The sequence below is a fragment of the Apodemus sylvaticus genome, chromosome 2 (assembly GCF_947179515.1).
Source record: "Apodemus sylvaticus chromosome 2, mApoSyl1.1, whole genome shotgun sequence".
In the NCBI taxonomy this organism is placed as follows: Eukaryota; Metazoa; Chordata; class Mammalia; order Rodentia; family Muridae; genus Apodemus; species Apodemus sylvaticus.
The window spans coordinates 101,984,296-102,003,991 of record NC_067473.1 but is presented as its reverse complement, the minus strand read 5'-3'; the positions used below and the strand labels follow the sequence as shown (position 1 = coordinate 102,003,991).

At 49.3% G+C, this 19,696-nt stretch overlaps 1 protein-coding gene across 1 annotated transcript; it reads right to left on the bottom strand.

The window, feature by feature from the left end:
• Positions 1 to 4,524: 4,524 nt before the first annotated feature.
• Positions 4,525 to 13,045, bottom strand: Sftpb (surfactant protein B). The gene is made up of 11 exons (XM_052173930.1): positions 12,726 to 13,045; positions 12,314 to 12,441; positions 11,773 to 11,844; positions 11,545 to 11,670; positions 10,656 to 10,820; positions 10,401 to 10,490; positions 9,348 to 9,531; positions 8,484 to 8,644; positions 6,592 to 6,672; positions 6,053 to 6,129; positions 4,525 to 5,109 (listed from the first exon to the last, which is right to left on the bottom strand). Exons 1-10 carry the CDS (start codon positions 12,787 to 12,789, stop codon positions 6,067 to 6,069), a joined length of 1,134 nt encoding a protein of 377 aa, XP_052029890.1. The 5' UTR covers positions 12,790 to 13,045; the 3' UTR covers positions 4,525 to 5,109; positions 6,053 to 6,066.
• Between the last annotated feature and the right edge of the window lie 6,651 nt (positions 13,046 to 19,696).

Here is a 19,696-nt window from a genome sequence, read left to right as displayed (position 1 = left end):
CCACTGAGGTGAATACCCAGTCCTGGCAAAGCAGAAAGGAGCAGTGCAGACTACAGAGCAACTTGGGTGAGATCTGTTTCATTCTCCCACCCAGTAAATCTGCTGTGTAGTTTTTTGTTTTTTTTTTAAAGATTTATTATATATAAGTATACTGTAGCTGTCTTCAGACACACCAGAAGAGGGCATCAGATCCCATTACAGATGGTTGTGAGCCACCATGTGGTTGCTGGGATTTGAACTCAGGATCTTTGGAAGAGTAGTCAGTAGTCTTAACTACTGAGCCATCTCTCCAGCCGCTGCTGTGTAGTTTTACATATGTGCTCATAAATGGTTTTGAATACATAGTAAAATGCCTTGTGTTGGGGCTGGAGGGATGGCTCAGTGGTTTAAAGCTGCTTCATGGCTGTTCTTCCAGAGGACCTAGGTTCAAATCCCATCACCCACTTGGTGGCTCCCAACCATCTATAACTCCAGACCAAAGGCTCTGATGACCTCTGTATGTATGTGCTTTATGGGCAACAGGCACACATGGTGCACATACATACAGAAAAAAAATACCCATACAAAATAATTAGAACAATTTTTAAAATGGCTTGTGATGACAGTTTTAAATTAGTCATTCATCATGGGCCATAGATGAAATTGTATTTCTCAGTGAATGAGTTTTGACTCCAAATAATACTGTTTTCATTTGGAAGTAACTCATGGTCTTTCTCCATAGCCCTGGCTGGCCTGAAACTCACTCTGTAGACTAGGCTGGCCTTGAACTCATGGAGATCTGCCTGTCTCTGGAGTACTGGGACTAAAGGTGTGCACAACCACTTGGCTCAGTCCCTTATTATTTAGCCCATTGTGGTGAGCATTGAGTCCTCTTTCCCTTTTCTCTGGGAGTGGCTTACAAACTTTGTCTTATCCTAAGCAGAGTTGTGTGTGTGCGTGTGCGTGTGTGTACCCTTTGCAGAGGTACACTTGTCTGGACTGTTGGCTGCTTTTCTGTGTTGGCATTTGCTCCAAGTCTCTAATGTTTCTTCATCGCAACATCTGTGAAATCTGTTCCTGCTGTGTTCCGACCACCTTGATGGGTGTGGGCTGTCCTTGCTCTTTCTGTGCTGCACCCACCCTCTGCGCTCTTCCTTTTCCTGTGTGATCCAAGGCATTGAAGGTATAGCAAATGCCAGTGCCATATCAGAGGGCAGTTTGCAGGCCTGAGTCCTCTCCCTCCAACACTTGGTTCCCAGGGATCAGACAGGCCGTCAGCCGTGGTGGCAGGTGCCTCCTGTTGACCCAGTTGGCTTTCTAATGCTGTAATAGAGGTGGTGACCAAAAACAGCTCGGAAAGGAAGGGGTTAAGTCATTTGCTGTATCATCCTGCTCACAGTTCATTAAGGGAAGCCAAGGAAGCAGAAACTAAAGCAAGAGGCCATGGAGGAATACTGTTTATTTACTGTCCGCTCCCATGGCTTGCTCATGATGCTTTCTCATACAACCCAAGGCCCCTTGCCAAAGGGTCACACTGCCCTCTGTGAGCCAGGTCCTTATTCAGTCACTAATCAAGTTGTTGCCCTTCACAACTCTTATAGGCCAATCTGGTGGGGGCAGTTCTTCAGTTGAGACTCCCTCTTCCCAGAGGACTCTAGCTGTGTCAAGTTGGCCCTAAGCCGGCCAGCATGCTCACCCAGCCATCCTGCAGGCCCCACAGCTCCCTTATGTTTATGATTACAGCAATATTGGAGATTGAATCCAGGCCATCATACACCAGTGCAAGGCTCTGCCTCTGAACTACAGTCTCCTGCCTTTATTTTTGAGATAAGATCTTAAGAATTGCCCCAGGCTTGCCTTGCACTTGTTAAACTGCTCAGACAAGGCCTTGGACCTGTAATCCTCCTGCCTAAGCCTCCTTAGATTCCCTTTCCCTAGTGCTGTGAGGGTGGCAGGGTTCTCTGAAGACAGTCCTTTCCTGTTGAGCACCGGTCCCTCCTGGAACTTCTTTTCCTAGGGAATTATATTAGGGTTCTCTAGAGAAACAACCATCATATATTTATCTATGAACCCATACATATACATACACACATATATGTTCATTAGATTGTCTTACACAATAAATATGGCTTAGGCAGTCCAACATAGCTGTCTGCATCTAGAGGCAGATGTGAACCTGAACCCTGTGGCTGATTGGTCCCCGAGGATAGATGCCTCAGTAGTCTGGCACTGAAGGCCTGGAGGATTGCTGAAGAGCTGCTGGTCTTTCGTCCACACTGGATGCCTAGGAAGTTCCTGTGCTTGTGAAGGATGGAGGCAGTGGTACGGTGGAAACAGAGTTGACTCATTTACCAGCCAGGAGGAAAAGCAGTCAGCAAAACCCACTCCGATTTCTCGGACTTGATACTCACACTTGTCTGGGACACACTACTCTCTCCCTCTGCCTTCAAGCTGTGGCTCATTTATCCTCTTTCCGTCAGTTACCCAAGTGGCATAATGAAAATGGCGACTTTCAAGACAATATTCTGTACACTTAACAAAATATCTGTTGTAAAGTTCAAGTCTACAGGCCGATGATTAGCGTCGCATCCACTGCTGTCTCAGCAGGCTGAGCAGAAAACTTGCTGGTGCTTAGGTAATGGGGCGGAGCCAGAGAAAGCAGTGAGCTCACTGTCAGAACACCCGAGGACCTACGGTGCCCTCTCAGACTGATGAGTTGTGTGTAGTGGGTCTATTGGTTTGTAATTTCTAGATTGCCTATAACAAATGTATTTTTTTATAATTAGAAATATGACAAAAGTTTCTTTAGCTATAAATGTAAAGGGACATGTCTGGAATTTAGATCTTTAACACTGAAGATGGATTTATTTGCATTTTTAAAAGATTTATCTGTTTTATGTATATGAATATTTTGCCTGCAAGCATCAGGTATTTCCTGGTGCCCATGGAGGTCATGATGTCATCAGATCCTCAGAAGTCATGGTGGTCCACCATGTAGGGGTCAGAAGTCAAACTCAGGTCCTCTGCAAGATAAATGTGCTCCACGCTGCTGAGCCGTCTCTCCAGCCCCATGCTTGCTTATTTCGATGTTTTGGTACCTTCAGCTTAAGAAGTAAGCTTGTGGGGGGAGAGTAGATAGCAGGAGGGAGACCATGCTGGAGATTAGGGAGGAGGTGTGGACTCCGGCTCTGTACGGCAGCAAGAGGGGTGGCCCGGCCCTGCTGAGACTGACTCCTGCCACCCTTAAAAGACACCACTTTCTTATTCTGCAAAAGGGAACGGGGCTTTATTGGCGTGACTCAGGCATTGTGTTATACAGAGACTGGTCCTCGGAATGCACAGTCCTAGATGATCTTAGATCCTCATCACAGACATGGATTTACCCTCAGGATTGTAAGTTACACAAAGATGAGAGAATCTGCCCCTCCCTCCGTGCTCACTTGATTTCAGTGCTGGAAGAAAACCCAGGCTCTAGAGCGTGCTAGCCTAGCGCTCCATCACTCAGCTCAGCCCCTCAGCTCCAGAAACTGTTTTCTATCTTAGCAGAACACCTCCAGCATGGAGCCTTGATGACCCTCGCACAGGCCCGGGATTTCCTGACTTAAGAGAAGTTGATTATTAACATTATTTGTAAGAATATATCGGGGAGGGGCATCACATGTGCCATGGTGTAAGTGTAGAGGTCAGAGGATAACTGGGGGTCAACTCTCCCACAACCTTAGGTTCCAGGGATCGAATTCAGAGTAGCAGGCTTGTGTAGGAAATAACTTTACCTGCTGATCCAGGTCACTGGCCTAGTTTCCTGATTTTTATATTAAGAGAGTGTGTGTGTGTGTGTATGTGTGTGTGTGTATGTGTGTGTGTGTGTGTGCATGCGCACGTGCGTGTGCGCCATCAGCCATGGTGGCAAGCATCTTTACTCACTGAAGTATCTCACGAGTCCTTCCTGATTTTTAAATTCTCTTTTGAAAAAGCACAAGCTGAAGAGTTCATATCTTCTTTCTCTCCCTCCCTCCCTTTCTTTTTCTTTTTCTTTTTCTTTTTTTTTTTTGATTTTTGGTTTTTGTTTTTTTCAAGACTGTGTAGCCTTGGCTGTCCTGGAACTCACTCTGTAGACCAGGCTGGCCTTGAACTCAGAAATCCACCTGCCTCTGCCTCCCAGAGTGCTGGGATTACAGGCGTGCGCCACCACCACCTGGCTTTTTTTTTTTTTTTTTAAGATTTATTTATTATATGTAAGTACACTGTAAATGTCTTCAGACACTCCAAAAGAGGGCTTTATGGATGGTTGTGAGCCACCATGTGGGTGCTGGGATTTGAACTCTTGACCTTCAGAAAAGCAGTCAGTGTTCTTACCCGCTGAGCCTTCTCTCTAGCCCTTCCCTTCCTTTTCTTTACATTTTTCTTTCCTTCTTCCTCTTTTCTGTTTCTTTTCTTTCTTTGTTCCTTTCTGTGTCTTTTTCTTCCTTTCCTGTCTTAGCTTTCTCTTCCTCTTGCCCTCCCTCCTCCCCTCCCTCTCCTTCCCTCCTTTCCTTTTTTCTCCTTTTCTCTTTCACTGTATTCCCAACCAGCCTTAAACACTCACAGTCCTCTCAGTGTGGTCTCCCGAGATCTGAGATTGTAGACAAGAGCCGCCACACTACCTTTAAACAGTTTTTCTTCTTAGTACTAGGGATCCAGCCCAGGTTTCCTGTTTGCTAGGAAAGTGCCCTGGCACTGCCTCGCCCACAGCCCTTAGAATAGTACTCCGTGTTCCCATTTTTTATTCTTCTGAAGTTTGAATTTCATAGCTGTGTTAGCAAGGGGCTGGTGTGGCTACACCGGCTTCTACAGGCTGTTCCCTTGGAGCCATGACAGTTCCTTCTCCGTCCTGGGGGTGGGGGTGGGGCAGTAGGAGCTGTGGGCGCTGGCTTGGCTCCGGTAGGGGTGAAGGCCTGAAGCCCCTTCTGAAGTCTTCCAGAGGACATGGGCCTGCTGCGCCTCATCGCTGGAGGAGCCAGAAACCACTCTGGTGTAAGTGTTGGGCTGTGGTTAGAGCTGGGACATCCAGGCTGACCCAAGGCTGAGGGTGTGGGCTGAGGGTGCGGGCTGAGGGTGTGGGCTGAGGCTCGTGGTCCCCTGGGACAGGTGCTGTGGGGAGGAAATGGCATTATGGTGGGAGGTAAGGTCTTTTTCAAGGAGAGTAGCTGGTGGTGGCGTCACTGTGATGGTGACAGTTCAAAAGTGCCAGATTCCCTGCATTAGGCCCCTTGGAGCTAGACTAGTGACGCCTCCAGGTAGGGGCTGTGATTTTGTGAGAGGACCCATTGTCTGTTGATGGCAGAGTTGGGACCAGAGCTCAGGCCGCCTCTCACTCTTCCTTCCTCAGTAGACAAGGCCTGGAACCCGAAAAAGGTGACTCCTTGATTGCGTCCCTTACTTCAGGGGTCCAGATGGACTTGATGGGAGGGACACATTGAATTGGCCCCCAAGGGACTTACTGAGTTAAAGTGCCCCTCTGCCCACAGTGGCTGTGACAGTGCTGGGGTCCTTCCTCACACCAGATGTGGTGGGCCAGCTGTGCACACGAGCAGAGCCGGGTACAGGCACTCAGTGAGTTTGACAAATGTGAACAAGTGGATAAACGACTACCCAGTGGGTGCTGGCTTTAAGAACACTGTGACCTGGACCAGATTACTGTCAGGATCACTCGAGCTTCTTCTGGCTTAGAAAACAGAGAGCTGGTGGAGGATGGGCCAGGTGACCACTGTGCTGCTGCCATCTGAGGGAGAGAGGTAGCTGAGACAGTGAAGTCTAACTTCTCCCGATGCCTAAGAAATGTTGGCCATTGCCTGAACAAGGCCAGGCAGCTCAGATGTGACGAGGCCTTAGAAGCTGTAGAGGGCTGGATGGGGTGAGGAGAGCAGGGAGTGACAATGTGACAGTACATCCAAAAGACTGCCTTTTCCTGATGGAACTGCGGGAGACCCTGAGGAGCCTGGAGCTGTGCCTGGCAGAGGTGGGGCAGGATGACCTTCTGTTCCCAAACCTTAGCAAGCGAAGACCCATCCCTCTACCCCAGGGCTGGACTCACCTGGAACCGAGTTCTCAGAGGTGTGGGGTTTGGAAGCATTGCAGAGGGCTGGCCGGGGCCTCACACACACCAAGGGCCTGTTGGAGACAGCACCTGGGGTCAGCTTTCTACTAATTCTCAGGGGTATGGAGACAGCTTTCACATCACCTGCTGCCTAGTGGGCACAGCTTTCACGTCACCTGCTGCCTAGTGGGCACACTTGAGGTGACCTTTAGGACCCCTTGTGCCACTCCCCAAGCGTCTGGGAGTTAAAGATGAAGAGGTGGGACCCCCCAACATATACTGTACCCCTGCCACTGAGCACAAACAGCTGGGGGCTTCCCATCCATCCCATCGTGGGCTTGCCCCCCTCCCGCTCTATCAGGACGTGGTCTGTGCCACTCTGAGACCACAGTCCGTTCTGTGGGCACACTTAGTCCTGGGCCTCTGAGCCCAAGGCTTCCTGGATCCAAACGATGGGCTCCTGAGACCATGGACCAAGGAGGGAGGGGCTGTGGGAGCGGAGGGGACTCCTGGGACCAGCTGAAGAGTGGGCATACCTGGCAGGTGAGGCGGGCATCCTGGCTCCTAGGCACCAGGGCCAGCAGCTGGGGCATGTGCTGTTCCACAAACTGCTCACACTGAAGAAAGACACAACATGTAGGCCCCATCTGCGAGAGGACCTACCATGCAGCCCTGCTGTCTACCTTACTCGGCCACTCCATTACTCCTGACTGCGGCTTCGTGTTTTCCATCAGTGCCTGGCTGACCATAAAAGACTCAACCAGAGGGCTAGAGGGATGGCTCAGTGGTTAGGTACTTGCTGCGCTTTTCAAGGTCGGGAATGACGGCTCATAACCCTCCTTAACTCCAGTTCTAAGGACTCTGATGGCCTCTTCTGACCTCCCTGGGCACTGCACACACATGATGCCCATATATACATTTACTCAAAACACATACAAATGCCGGGCGGTGGTGATGCACGCCTTTAATCCCAGTACTTGGGAGGCATAGGCAGGTAGATTTCTGAGTTTGAGGCCAGCCTGGTCTACAGAGTGAGTTCCAGGACAGCCAGGGCTACACAGAGAAACCCTGTCTCGAAAAAATAAAAACAAACAAAAAAACCCCAACAACAACAACAAAAAACACATACAAATAAAATAGGTCTTTAAAAAAAGGACTCTACCTAAGTTTGATGGGCTGAAAGCGGTTTCTTTAGGGGAAGCCAGGGTATTAGAGCTGGCTTGCCGCAAAGTGTCATCTCATGTTTGCCTAGCATGCATGAAGCCTTTAGTTTAAACTTTCTAAACTACATGAAACTCAGCAGAGTGGTACATGCCTGTAATCTCAGTACAAAGGAGGTGGAGGCAGGAGGATCAGAAGTTCACGATCAGTTACATAGGAGCCTCTAAAGAAAATCCACTGTAGTGAGGGAATTCAGCGTAGGCTTGCAAACTATCGTTGTTGTTGTTGAGTTCTTTTTAGTTTGTGAGACAGGGTTTCTCTCTGTGTAGCTCTGACTGTCCTGGAGCTCACACTGTAGACCAAGCTGCCCACAAACTTAGAGATCCACCTGCCTCTGCCTACTGAGGCCTGGGACTAAAAGTGCATCACCACAGCCTGGCTTTAAAATTAGGGTTTGTGTGTGTGTGTGTGTGTGTGTGTGTGTGTGTGTGTGTGTGTGCGTGCTCATTCAGAAGGACATTTTACAGGAGTTGATTCTCTCCATTTACCATATCAACCCCAGGGATCAAACTTGGTTGCCCAGCCTTGTGGCAGTGCCAGTGAGCCACCTTACCCCATGCTCTTTCCTATCTCTGTTTCCTTTCACCAGACAGGGTCTCATGTAGCCCAGGCTGACCCTGAATTCGTTATTTATATAGCTGAGGCTGGCTTTGAACTCCCGTTTCTCCCTCCTCAGTCTTTCAGATGCTAGAATTACAGGCTAGCACTATCGTACCAGCATCTAGCTCTCTCCTGCAGGAGGACTTCTACAAGTTGAGTTACAGAGTGAGTAGGGTGGGGCAGAACAGGATCCTGGGACAAGGCTAAGTTCTTGTTCTGTCCCAGCCAGCCCTTGCTTCCCTCATTTCCTGGTGCCTGCTAGGTACCGTCAAATGCTCCCCATCATGGGGGTGACATGGCACACCAGGGGAACAGTGTTGCAAACACACATTGAGTGAAACCAAGAAAAGACAGCATGACCCTTTTCTGCTGGGACTAATGGGACTTTCCTCGTGCTTAGCCCATGAAGAAGGCCTGCTGATGCTCCACAGTCCAGAGCCTTGCCTCAGCTGGTTACAACCGGGACAATCCCATCTTTGTCTGACCCACATCCTGTCTACCTGGTGGGGAGCCAGCCCAGCACTGTGTGTAGCTCTGGCTGCAAAGTTTCTTCTGGCCCAGTCCCATCACACACATGCCCTAAGTCCAACCCATATGCCCCCACTACCTTGTGCCTGTCTAGCCAGAAGCGAAGGCAGGCCTGGTGCATTGCCTGTGGCATAGCCTGCTCACTGGTGTTCCAGGCCTGGTTGATCACAGACTTGCAGAAATGACACTCGGTGTCTTGTAGTGGCCATTCTTCTATCAGAGGCTCCACAGCAGGGAGAGCTAAAGAGAAAGTAGTTAGAATTGTCCAGCAAGGTGGCTATGGAGGCATATACCTTGTTGTGCCAGCATTTGAGAGGCTGAGGCAGGAGAATTGCGCCAAGCTTGAGGCCAGCCTGTGCTATGTAGTAAGACTGTTTTAATCCTTTCCCCAGGACTGTCTTGTACAAGTGTTGGTTCTGGGGCTGGAGAGATGGTTGCATGGTTAAGAGGACTGGCTGCTCTTCCAGAGGACTGAGGTTCGATTCCCAGCAACCACATGGTGGTTTATAACTGTCAGTTTTTCCAGTTCTGGGGGATTCGATATCCTTTATGACCTCCGTGGGAGCCAGGCATACATGGAGCGTGCACATGCTGGAGCAGAAAACGAACCAAGCCTTCTCCTAGGATCCTGCCCTGTCCCACCCTGCTCACTCTGTAACTCAACTGGGAGAAGCCCACTTGTAGGAGAGCTAGAAGCCAGGTACGGTCATGCTAGCCTTTAATCCTAACATTTGAAAGGCTGAGGAAGGGGAACTGGGGGTTCAAAGCCAGTCTCAGCTATATAAATAAAAACACCCACATCCGCAGAAAGAAAGAAAGAAAGAGGTAAAAAGTAGTGTTGGTTCCTGACCCACACACACACACACACACACACACACCTGTGTCCACGTTCCCTCCCATGTGCGCTGGGGGGATGTGTTGGGAGAGGGATCAGCAGTCTTACCGGGGCCAACGGCATCCTCAGTGGAACATCGGAGGACAAGGCCACAGACTAGCTGGGGCACCACACGGCCCAGCAGTGCGTCTAGCAGGAGAACTGTGTAACGCTCAGCCAGGCACTGGCAGATGCCACCCACCACCAGGGGTACCACGTGGCACACCTGGGACACAGCCACGGCCAGCACACCCTGGGGTGAAGGTGGAGAAAGGACACCATGGGACCTGCTTCTGGCAGGCTGTCTTTGTGCCCATCTGAGTGGGCACCTCAGACACATTCCCTTTCTCTCTTCTGGGAAGGAGAGTGATTCCGTCCACAGGTCACTGATATCCTGGACGGCAGGGCCTGGGATCATTGAGAGAATCTGCAGTTGCTATCAGATACAGAGCTGATCCGACTCTAAAGGCCTGAGTCACGTGAAAGGGGGCTTCAAGGCCATGGCTTCTAACAGCCTGGCCTGAAGCTAGAACCCAGGCCCATTTCCTGCCGGAGGGCCGCCACCTTTCCCATGCTTATCCATCAGGAAGACAGACAGTTCCTTCCGGTGGCCCCCAAAGCTGACATGTCCTTGACTTTCGGAATCCCCGGGAAAGGCAGCATGTCTCCTACCTCACTCCAATTCCAAACAAGCTCTAGATGAAGGGCAACAGAGGTCACCAGGGTGTGGCTCTGTCCTTTACTCCTTATTTCCTCTATGTGACAAGCGAGCCCCAGTGCCAGGAGGCTGAGGCAGGGGGTGGGAGTGGGGTGGGGGTGGAGCTCAGCATATGGACACCCCGGGAGTGTGATAGCTCCCAAATGGGGCACTTCCCTTAAGACACCCACCTGTTATCATTGACTCTCCTCCTGTCATGGTGACAAAGGTCAACAGCCATAGGACCAAGCCGCCCATCGGTGAAATGGTCTTCATCCCTAGACTGCCTCTAACTGTGCCTCTTCCCCGGCCTTATCCTCTCTCTGGTGTCTCCTCATCTAATTCCTCATAGCCTTCTTGGAGTGATGAGGTGGAGGAAGGTGTAGCTACTGGGGACCCTCCTGAGCTCCGTGTGTGGTCCTTACCTTGGGAATCACGGCTTGGACCCGCTTGATCAGAGTCCGGCAAAGCCAGCAGAAGGGCAGAGGGATGGGGAGCTGTTGCTCAGAGAAGTCCTGAGGAAGGAAGGCAAGAGTGGTTAAGGCTGGCGGCACCGGCCGACTGTCTGGCCTGGCCTTCTCTGCCTCCTAGTTTGAGCTCGGCCTCTCTGGGTGCTCACGTCTCGCTGGCCACTTTAGCCTTCTGGATTCCCTATAAGCAGCTGTTGGGAACGGGCTTACCTGAGTGTGAGGCCCAGGCCTTGCCAAGAGTGCTCCTGGCAGCGCAGGGAGGACCAGCTTGTTCAGAAGAGGGTTTGGGATGGCAGCCGGCATCTCTGGCTTCTGTTCTGACTGAGCCTGCCCAAGTGGGCAGAGACCCACGTGACCGCAGATGGCTTTGGGGTTCTAGGGCATGGAACAGGTAAGGGCTTTTAGGGTCAGAAGGGAACCTCTCTCTGTCCAGGTTCATGCTCAGGGACAAGGGCCACAATCTCTGAGCCTGGAATTATGGGGAGCAGGCTGGGTGAAGTACTCCATCTTAGGACTCTATGGAAGGGACAAAGACAGAGGTGGGGCTGTGCAGGGCCTTGGAGCATGGGTCTGGGAAAGTGTGAATGCATGTGAGTGTATTGTGTGACAATAAGAATGTGGGTGTGTGTGGGTGAGGGGGTGGAGGGTGTGTCTCAATGTCTGTAGTAGGGTGAACAGGCAGGCTCTGATTTGGGTGTCTGGATGAAGAGAATGAGTTTCCTGTAACTGTAGTGGGAAGTGTGTATGTGTGTGGGTATGTGTGTGTGTGTGTGTGCGCGCGCGCGCGTGCATGTGTGTCTGTGCATATACTGTGTATGTGTGTGCATGCCGTGTGCATGTGCAGTATGTATGTGTGTGTATGCTGTGTGCTGAGTGTATCTTGTGTGTGTGTGTCTGTGTGTGTCTGCAGTTCTGCACATGTATCTGGTTGTGTATGTAGATGTACATGGGTGGTTGGGTATGGATATGGGTGTTTATGTGTATGGCTGTGTGTGTGTGTGTGTGTGTGCTGTGTTTGCACATGTGTGTCTGTGCACTTATATAGGTAAGTGGCCTCTTGGGCACATGCTCTGCGTGGTAAGTAGGTCAGGGTCCTCACAATCTGGCTCCGGAAGTAGTCGATAACCAGGGGCAGGTAGACATCGAGCACTTGGCGACACCGGGGCACAAGCAGCTTCAAGGGAAGGATGTCACATTCTTGTTCCAGGAACTTCCGGATTGTGTCCTGCAGGGGCAGAGAAGGGAGGAGTAGCCTGGCCTTTCTGAGGTGTCCCTCACGAGAGTCCCTGATGCAAGGCCTCCACCGGAGCACACTGCTCCCCGTTACCTGGAAAGCGTCTTCCTTCGTCATCTTTGTGAGGAGATGGACAATATCCTCACACTCTTGGCATAGGTCATTCTGGAAAAAAGGGTCTCTAGTGAGGCAAGTGAGTCGGGGGCATGCTCCTAGCTCCAGGGAGCAAGGCTTTCTCAGACACAGGCTGACAGGTACCTTAAAATGGAAGTATCTACCCATCCATCATCCCATCTCATCCCGCTGTGCAAATTCCATCCAATTCTGTCCTACCCACTTGATTCACCCCGTTCTATCCCATCTCGTCCATCGCACCCCAAACTCCCCATCTTATCCCAACCATCCCATCGCACCCCACACACGCCATCTTACCCACACACCCACCTTGTCTTACCCACACGTCCACCCCATTCATCTCATTCCGTCATGTTTCATTCCCATTTTGCCCACCATTTCCTGTCATGCTATACCATCATTCCCTGACACCCCAGCCTTGTAGGAACTCCATTTCCATTCAGAACCCACCCCAATTCCTCCTTTCCAGATTTCTAGTGCCTGCTTGGGTGCTACTCACAGCTCCTGCATGTCCCCAGACTTCCTGTAGGCAGTGCCCCAGGGCTCTGCACTGTACTGCTTGCTCCAGGCTTTGGCACCAGAATTTAGGGCCTTGTGCACAATCCAGGGATGAAGCCGGCCCGATAGCTACAGTTGGGGTCAGAGCAAGCCTCGTCAGGTTCCAGCATACACTCAGCACCCTGCCTTCACCCCACCTCCAACCCAGTTTCTTTTCAAAGCGGTCGCCATTACTTATGCCATGCAGCCCTGAGTCCTCCTGCTTCATATCCCCCAACTGTGACGTTTGATGAGCCCCCGGGGGCCTCTCTGTGCCTCAGCTAACTGGTCTTTAAGTTCTGGATTATGTGCAGACTGGGTCCTGACTCAGGAAGTGGTGGAGAGGCCTCTGGGAGGGAGGCTGGGGGACTCACCTGCTCCTGGGCAGCAGAGTGTAGGAAGCAGCAGTAGCCACTGCAGTAGATGTGACTTGGCCATGGTTGCCGACTCCTTAGCACCCTACTTGAGTCAGGGGCTCTTATAGTGGGGGAGAGGACCTGGGGGCTGGCCTCCTTGGGAACAGGCTGACCTCAGTGTTTGCCTGTGGCTTGAGAGCCCTGCAGGTGTTTGAGCCCACGTCTTCTCAGCGGGGACACTCCTGTCCACCTCCCGTGGGCTGACTGATGTCGGTTCCCAGTCCTCTCCTTTCACCCCTTTCCAAGCCCCCTCGGCCCACTTTATTCATCTTCAAACAAGGGGCTTTGCTTGTGCGAGGGGTGCTGAGTGGCTCAGAATGAGCCTCTCTAGCCCCACCCCAGACTTCTCAACCCTCAACTCTTATGCAACGCCCTTGAGAGCTTCCTGCACGGCTCTTAATGCGGGGTGAGTGCCGGAAGGGCACGCTTCGGCTGCTCCTGGGGCCACCGACCTCCCACTCCCCTCTTACTTTAAAATCCTCAGATTCTAAGGTTGGTGCTCGTGCGAGGAGCATTAGACAAAACAGGAAGTGTCCTGTGAGGCTGAGGCAGGGGCCGGGGGCTGAGATTTCTCTGTCTCCTGTGGTTCTCGGGTAGCTTTATCCAGAAGCAGATGCCCACGCCCCCTAGCCGCCCCTCCTGGGCATGAGATGGGATTCAGCTGACACGTGGTCCTCTGAGGCTGTAGAGCTCTCAGGCTGTGGCCACACCTGGCTGGGCCCTAGAGAAAAAGAAGCTCAGGGCTCACTGCAGGGCAGGTGCTGTCGGAGTGCATTAAGCCACTACTGACCCCTGGCCGTCAGGACCCCCTTCCTTATCTGATTCCTGCCAGGGCCTTTCTGTCTTTCCCTACGGAGGCTCCCTAGAAAGTTCTCCAGCGCTCACAGGCTGGGCAGGGCGGGAGCCAGTCCCATGATGAAAGTAAATAGTTGGACATGTGATATAAAACAACACATTGAAGTGGTTCAAGGGTTCCTGTAGTTTCTGTTGGCCTGCTACTCTCGTTACAGCTAACCCCAAGGAAGGCTGGGAAAAGGCCTTCTTCAGTGAGTGATGAAATCTGCTTTTTTTAAAATTTGTTTTGGTTTGTTTGTTTTTAGAGACAGGTTCTTTTCTGTGTTGCCCTGCTTGTTCTGGAACTTGCTCTGAAGACCAGGCTGGCCTTGATCTCACAGAAATCTGCCTGCCTCAGCCTCCTGAGTGATGGGATTAAACTCATGCTCTACCACAGCCCAGATTTTTTGTTTGATTGATTTTGTTTTGTTTTCATTTTTTTTGTTTGTTTTTTGTTTTTTTGAGACAAGGTTTCTCTGTGTAGCCCTATCTGTCCTGGAACTCACTCTGTAGACTACGCTGGCCTCGAACTCTGAAATCCACCTGCCTCTGCTGGGATTAAAGGCGTGCATCACCACAGCCCGGCTTGTTTTCATTTTATTTTTTATTATTTATTTATTTATTTATTTATTTATTTATTTTTTGAGACAGGATTTCTCTGTGTAGCTTTGGCTCTCCTGGAGTTCGCTCTATAGACCAGGCTGGACCTTACCTCCACTCTCTGAGTGCTGCCACCTACAGGTGAGCACTGCCCCGCTAGGTTGGGATGACAGGTGGTTCTCCACGCCCGGATCTTTTGTGTTTCTCGGCTCGCCAGGCATTCCACTGTGCCACTGGTGACTGATGATGTCCTGAGTGGCGTGACAGCTAGACACGGCACCTCCCAGGCTGGTCACAAGTCCTCACAACCTTGTTAATAGTTTCAGAGCGTCCTTTGGCTGAAGTCTAATGCCACACTTACCAGGCAATGCAGACAATGTCACCAAAAGTGATATTCCACCCTGCTTTGTGTTTCTTTGCTTCTTTCTGCCTCTTGGTGGCTCCTTGGAAGAAAGCCAAGCGAACTCCACCTTGACCAGGGCCTGAGTGGTCAGTGTTGCTGCAATCCCCAAACCTGAGGATCTAATCTTAGGGTCAGTATAGACATGGCCCCGACTTGGCCACCAAGGCCCCTTGGATACATATCTTCAGTGTCACAGGGATGAGATGTATGCAGTGTGGTGAGGATGACTGTGTCAGGTGAACCTGGGCTTGGGGACCGAAGGAACCTTAGTCTCCTCCTCTGGGAGCTGAAGGCCCCAGGAAAAGCTATACACACGTTAAACATTCTCCAAGGATGACTGGCTGGCTCAAACTTCTGCCTGTGGAGAGCTGGAATGTCAGAGACCTGCAGCTAAATTATCTCCTCAAGAGCCTTTTTATCTCCACTCTGTGTGTCACCTCATACCCTTGTGACAATTAGGAACATTCATTTGGGCTGTACAATAATAGACCCTGAGCTCCCACCACTCCTGACAGGGCCAGGGAGCATGTGAGGCCCGTGGCAGAGGTTTTCTTGGCTTCCTGTAACCATTTGCATGATGTCCACCGATGTATTTGGAAAGTGTCTTGATTTATCACTTTCTCTATTCCATTCCAAAAAGAAAACAAAGAACAAAACAAACAAAACAAGACAACCTTTCTGAACTTGGAGCGTATTTGGCATGATCTGCCTCTGGTCCGTGATTACTCAGATTTGGTTTCAGACTCCCAGGCCTTGTGAGGCGAGAGCTTGTCACTCAATCAACAAGCTGGAGGCCAAAGCTTACTATTTTAGTTTAAGATTTATAAAATTTTAAATTATGCATATCTATATATGTGACTGGACCATGGGTAAGCTTGGTGGTGGAGCCAGATCTATCTATGGTTAAGAGCCCTTGCTGTTCTTCAGAGCACTTGGTAATTTCGCATGGAGGCCCAAACTCAGGAACTCACACTATCTAAGCATGCTCTTTACAGGTGATCCACATGCCCGGCCCTAAAAATACTAATACTACTAAGTTGTATCCTTAAAAAAGGTTTAGTTGTGTGTGTGTGTGTGTACACGTACATATGTATGTATGTATGTACGTATGTATGTATGTATGTATATGTGGGCCTCTGTGTGCCTTCACAGGCACCCTTGGAGTCCAGAAGAAGGTATTAGATTCCCTGGAGCTAGGTAGTCGTTGGCCACCCGATGGAGATGCTGAGACTCAAATTTGGGTTTTCTGGCAGAGCAACGAGTGCTCTTAAAGACTGAGCCATCTCTCCAAATGCTAAATTGTACCTTAAAAAAAGATTTTTACTTTTATTGTGTGTGTATGTGTGTTTGTATGTGTTTAAGTGTACACACAGCATGTGCACCTGTATGCATGCGACAGTGGCCAGAAGACAGAGTTAAGTGTCTCTGAGCATCCTCACCCTGTCTCTCCTGTTAGGCAGGGTCTCTCCTTGAATGTGAGGACCACATTTTTCTGGCTAGGCTGGCAGCGAGGATGCCCCAGTAATCCTCTCGCTTCTGCCTGCCTGCCTCGGAATTGGGGTTCCAGGGATGCGCATGATACCTGGCTTTGTTATATGTATGCTGAGATTTGAACTCTGGTCCTCAGGATTTCACAGCAAGCACTCTTAACCACTGAGCCATTTCTGCAGCCCCTCCCATGTCTTTTAAGTATTTGATGTTGTTTATATCAAATAAGAAACACAGATAAAACACTTTTTCTGCGAGGGAGGCTGGATGTTGTCTCTCGGGGAACAGCATTTGCACAGCTGGGTCACAAGCTGAGCCTAATCTTTTTCTTGGAGAACACTATTTTCCCCCTGCGGTACATAAAGTGAGTTCCCCAGGCAGCATAATCCCCGCCCCACAAACCCCAAAGAACATAAAATTTGTCATTGTAACTGCTTGTATGTGGCTAGGTCTAAAGCTCTGAGCATATTCACGTTGTGAAATAGATCCACAGGACACTTTCATCTTGCAAAGCTGAGACTCTGAACCCATTAAACAATTCTTTGTTCTGTTGCCCAGTTTCTGATAACTATCGTTTTTTCTGTTTCTTTGAATTTGTGGGGGGTTTGTTCTTGTTTTTTATTACTCAGGATTTCTTTATCAACTTTGTTTCTACAAAAGAATTACACACACACACACACACACACACACGATTTATTTATATTGGTTTTGAGTAGGCTAGGCGCCAGTGTAGACCAGGCTGTCCTCAGACTTGTTATGTAGCTGGGGATGACTTTGGGCTTTTGATCCTCCAGCCTCCACCTCCTTTCTGTGTGCTGAGATTGGAGGCCAGCGACTCCGGTGCCCGGGTCACATGGTGCTGGAGACTGAACACAAGGCCTTGTTCAAGTCAGGCAGTCTACCACTGAGCTGCACTCCCAACCCGTGTCCTTGAATCTGACGAGTTTGGATGCTTCATAGAAATCAGGTTAAATGGGATGTTTGCTTCTTCGTAGGAGCCTGCTTCGTTTAGCGTGACGTCCTCGTGTCTGTGTATCCAGGAGCACGTATTAAAGTTTCCCTCCTTCCTTCCGAAGGCTGAAGAACATTCCTCTGCGCCTACCCCACGTTTAGATTAACCATTCATTGACTAGCACATGTCACTGTCACCTTCGGCCAGAGCACACACACTGCTTTGAATCTGGGAGTGCGAACTCCGTTTTGAGACCCAGCTGCTCTTCAGCTGTGTCAGCAGTGGGACTGCTGGCTCCTGTACTCTCTTGGTTATTTTTTTTTTTTAAAGAAACGCCTTTATTTGTTTTGAATACAATCCCACCAGTACTCTAGAAATCCAGCTTTTCTGTGTCACAAAACCACCTGCCGTTTATCGTTGATTTATGTGTGTGTGCTGGGTCTTCGGACAGTTGCCATCCTAATGGTGGCTCCAAACAACTATGCATTTGACATTTTGGTTTGCATTTCTCGGAGATTAATAATTTAATGTGCACTTTGATCTTTTGCATAACACCTTGGGGGAGCAGTGTCCTTATGAGTTCTCTGCACAGGTTTTGTGGGACTGGGGGTCCAGGGCCTAGTATATGGTAGACAGGTGCTCTACCACCAAGTTACACCCCAGTCTCCCCACACATATGAAACGAGATGTTGTTGTTATTGAGTAGGAATTCTTTGTATGTTCTCCACATTCACTTTTCTCCCATTTAATAGACCACTGTTCCCTCCGCTGAGTATACCCTTTGGCATACACAAATGAGCCTCATGAAGTCTATTGGTTTTTTTTTTCTTTTGCTGTCTATGTTTCTCATATAAAATAAGTTATTGTCAGATCCATTTCTACAAGGCTTTCCCCCAGTGTGTTTTGTTTTGGCTTGTTCTTCAGCTCTGGCCAGTCTGGCAAGGGACTTGTATGTAGAGCTCATGGGCCTCAAACTTGCAATGATTCTCCTGCCTCTGTCTCTGGAGTGCTGGGAATGCAGGCTTAAACTACTGTTGCCCTTTGCATTCTTAGAGGAGTTTAATCGTCTCGGGTCGCAGGCGTGGGTCTTTAGTCCCCTGCGATTGTTAGCGATCGTTCCCCTTTCTGATAGCATCTCACTGCGTTAAGATACAAAACTAAATATTTCCTTAGAGAAAGAAGCCTGTAGAACAGTTTACTTCACTAAATGAAAATACAGCTGGAGGCTTCCTTCCAGCTGCTGATTAACCTTGATACTTGACTCCAGTGTTGGGTGATATGAACCTTTTGTTGTGAACAAAGGGCTATGGCATTAACTATCACTTAATTTCATTTGATTTTTCCAGTGAATTCCTTTGAATTCTCTATGGGTGAAAACATGTCTGCAAATAAAAGTCTTGTCTTTGTGTGTGTGTGTGAGCAAGCTTTGTCAGAAGTACAGGTGGACACATTTGCATCTTTCATGTCAGAATTTGTTGGAGAGCAAAAAAAATTAACAAACCACATTCATTTTATCTAGCATTATCGACTATTTTATATTTTGGGACAATATCACACCATGAAACCCAGGATAGCCCTGGACATTTTTTAAAAGTTATCTTGTACACATATATGTATGTGTGTCACATGCTGACATGGCCCAGAAGAGGGCATTGGATGCCCTAGGACTGAAGTTAGGAATGATTGTGAGCCTTTATGTGAATGCTACAAACTAAGACCTGGGTTCCCCGCAAGAGCAGTCAGTGCTCTTAGTCCCTGTGCCCCGTCTCTAGCCCTGACCCTGGACTTGTAATTATCTTGGTTCAGCTTCCTGAACACTGAGATTACAGGGATGTGCTGGGAACCGCACTGGGGTCCTCAGCGAGAACAGGTACCCTTAACACCTGAGCTATTTCCGCAGTCCCATGTGTGCTTTTTTGTGTTGGTTTGGGGGGACTTGAACTCGGATCCTCATGCTTAGCCAACAAGTACTTTGCCCACCGAGCCATCTCCTCAGCTCATGATACATTAGATTTCTCAAAAAGTAAAATATTTCTCCCAGTTATTTAGATTTGTTTAGCATTAGTGGATTTATAATTGTTACACTGTTTGTAGTCCTGGAACTCTCTCTGTAGATCAAGGTGCCTCAAACTCAGGGATCCACCTACCTCTACCTCCTGAGTGATGGGATTAAAGGCATGTGCCACCATGCCTGACCGTTATATGGTTTTGATACATGTGTGTGTGCATGTGTGCATGTGTTCCTCATTTAACTTTTGCATTCCTATGTGGTGACATTTTACTCATGCGCATAGCCCAGTATCCCTCTGGGTCTCATGTGCTGGACAGGCAATGTCTCATTTTCCTGCCTCAATATTTGCTCTGAAAATGGAACAAACTGAGTCTTTCTAAAACAGACTACTTAGGGCAAGGAGTCTTATGGAAGCTACTATTCTGTCATATGGCACAAGGAGGGGCAGAACACAGCCAGATCTCAGAGTGGCACCTCTGTCTATCCCATCCAGATGTCTTTAGCTTCTCTCGAGTTCTCAGCTTGATGTATTAGAAACCACACAGATATTCTTGTCTTGTTCTAACTCTTCAGGAGAAAGCATTTGGTATTTTGCTATTAAACATGGAATAATTTCTGTTTCTTATTTTTCAGATATTCTT

Excerpts from the sequence above, each read along its gene's own strand:
- Sftpb (XM_052173930.1), bottom strand. The coding sequence starts at position 12,789 with ATGGCCAAGTCACATCTACTGCAGTGGCTACTGCTGCTTCCTACACTC. Across the intron at positions 12,442-12,725 it reads ACTCTGCTGCCCAGGAGCAG|CTATCGGGCCGGCTTCATCC; the intron begins GTGAGTCCCCCA and ends CCCCAACTGTAG. Across the intron at positions 11,845-12,313 it reads TCTGGGGACATGCAGGAGCT|AATGACCTATGCCAAGAGTG; the intron begins GTGAGTAGCACC and ends CCTTTTTTCCAG.